This window comes from Lupinus angustifolius, chromosome LG16, assembly GCF_001865875.1.
Source record: "Lupinus angustifolius cultivar Tanjil chromosome LG16, LupAngTanjil_v1.0, whole genome shotgun sequence".
NCBI lineage: Eukaryota > Viridiplantae > Streptophyta > Magnoliopsida > Fabales > Fabaceae > Lupinus > Lupinus angustifolius.
This window is the reverse complement of record NC_032024.1, coordinates 6,344,571-6,346,889: the sequence shown is the minus strand read 5'-3', so window position 1 is coordinate 6,346,889 and position 2,319 is coordinate 6,344,571. Positions and strand designations below refer to the sequence as shown.

The window sequence follows — 2,319 nt, the reverse complement described above, 5'->3', positions numbered from 1 at the left end:
GAATAACCAAAACATTTTAACTATATGAATAAGGCATTGACTTAATAGTATAAGGTTTTGTTAAATCTTCAGGAAAACCAAGAGATCAAAATTCGATTTTTGTGAATAACATTTAATTTTGTTGGGAGGAACACTTATACAACCTGGGATGAATTAGTTCCTTATTAATAGGGTTCGATATCATAGATAGTACCATAAAACATTTTAACTATACATGTCATAACCAAACAATAATCTTTTGCATTGAAGAGATATACTATCTAAGTTGTTTAGAATTTTCAAGATAGATGTTGAGATTTATTTTCTTTTCAGTATGTGTAGTCATAATTATAATGAAGGAGTTGAGGTTGAAGGGAAACTTTTCTTGCTGATAATCTATCAAATGAAATTTCATTGGATCGTTACAGACGATCCATACACTTTATTTCCTATTAAGACTACTATTTTTTATATTAAGCATAAAATAATCTTCTCAGGTTGTTTAATACTTCTCAGGTAGATCATGATGCAGTGTAGCACCCTTTGCTGCTTATTTTACCCTGCAAAATCACATCAAATATCCATAAAATTTGTGTACGTGTCAAACGTTCAGTAACTCAAAAGCAAATGTTTTATGGACAAAATTGGACACTAGTATATTATATTCATTGTTTTCTCATGTATTTTAAGAAGACATCAATATATAAAGAGTGTAATAATATTATTTATGGAAATTTATGTACTGTTACCATATTATTCATTATTCATTTATATTACCTGTATTTAAGATAATAAGTTTGGCGTAAAAGTAAGGTTATTACTTAATGATCATGAGGTCACATGTTTAAATCCTGAAAACCATATTTCCATTTGTGTAAGTAAAACTTATATATCTACCTCTAAGAACTTTATCTATTGAGATAAAAATTTAGTTGTTGTTGAATAAATACTAATGATCCTTAATAGATGGCACGATGGCGGTTAATAGTATGAAAAACTTACACATAAAAGTAAATGTGTATGATACTAAAAATTTGATATACAAATAAACATTAACTCTTAAAACAACAAAAAAGAAAGAAAAAAATGGATAGACAAAAGAGAAAAACTTCTTACTTGGAACAATCAGTGGTAGGGTAAACTTTGTAGGGACATTTAGAACCACATTTTTCACCAATTTCATTAACACGATTATAGTCAATTCCAGGGATTAAGGCTGCCCTATCCTTAACGCACTGACATGAACCTCTTCTATCATCTCCATTCTTATAAGCAGCATTAAGAGAGTGAACACCTTGGCAGCACAAGCTTGAAACATTCCCACCCAACACTGCATAGCTTATGCATGGAGTTAGCCATATTGTGACTTGTTCACATGTCACTGTTGCTTCAGCATGAGACCCTATTATCACCATGCAAGCCATTATTGTAGCTACCAATGTCACCTTAATCACTCCCATTTTTGTTCTTTTTTTTGGGGTGAAGAGAGACACTTGTGGTTGAGTGAGTTAGCTACAAAATGGGATGATAAAAGGACTTTATATAGAATGAGCCGGAATCCTCGATCTCCGCTACTAGAGAGGCCGTAAGTGTTGTGAAAAACTAAAACAAAAAATAAAATCCAATGACACTCATACCATTTTATTTATAGTGAGATAATATTTTTATCCTAAAAGTTACTATCTGACTCCTCTCCAATATTGGAGAAGAGAATACCACAAAATAACAAAAATATTATATGTAATTACACTTGTATCCTCCTCATTTATAATTAAAAAAGATTTTTATCTTTAAACTGAAAGAAAAACATATACACCTTTCTAATACCGGAGATGAGTCTAAACCACTGGGAAGTGGGGTTGGTGGATTTTGGCAGTAACTTCATGGGTCAAGGGGCTGCTGGAAATTTAGAGATAAAGCAAATGACTTTTTTGTTTATAAGTATGATCATTCATCTTGAGAAAATTCAAAGAACGAAAGTTGAAACTTCAAAGATGTAGAAGTTGCGGACATTAATTTAGGATAAAGTTGAAAAATCTAAAGTTGAAAAATCTAAAGTTGAAAAACAGCCAAAATATACTATTGGTGTGTTCTTACCATTATTAATGTGTCAATATCATATTATCCGGTACATAATAATTGTTTTAATTAATTGCCTAGAAATATATCTATTTTCAATAATGAACTAAAAATTCCCTCCATTAATTTTGCCTAGATTATGTAGCATCTAAAAATGAGGATTTAAGATACCCAATGATGGATGGAATCGAAGTAGCTACACCTAAAACAAACTTTACCTACATCAGTGGGTTCTAATCATGAAATTGTCATTTTAGGCAA

General features: G+C 30.7%; 1 protein-coding gene across 1 annotated transcript; it reads right to left on the bottom strand.

Moving 5' to 3' along the window:
* On the bottom strand, positions 449–1,517 carry LOC109329695 (non-specific lipid-transfer protein 1-like). The gene is made up of 2 exons (XM_019563450.1): positions 1,096–1,517; positions 449–539 (listed from the first exon to the last, which is right to left on the bottom strand). Exons 1-2 carry the CDS (start codon positions 1,437–1,439, stop codon positions 530–532), a joined length of 354 nt encoding a protein of 117 aa, XP_019418995.1. The 5' UTR covers positions 1,440–1,517; the 3' UTR covers positions 449–529.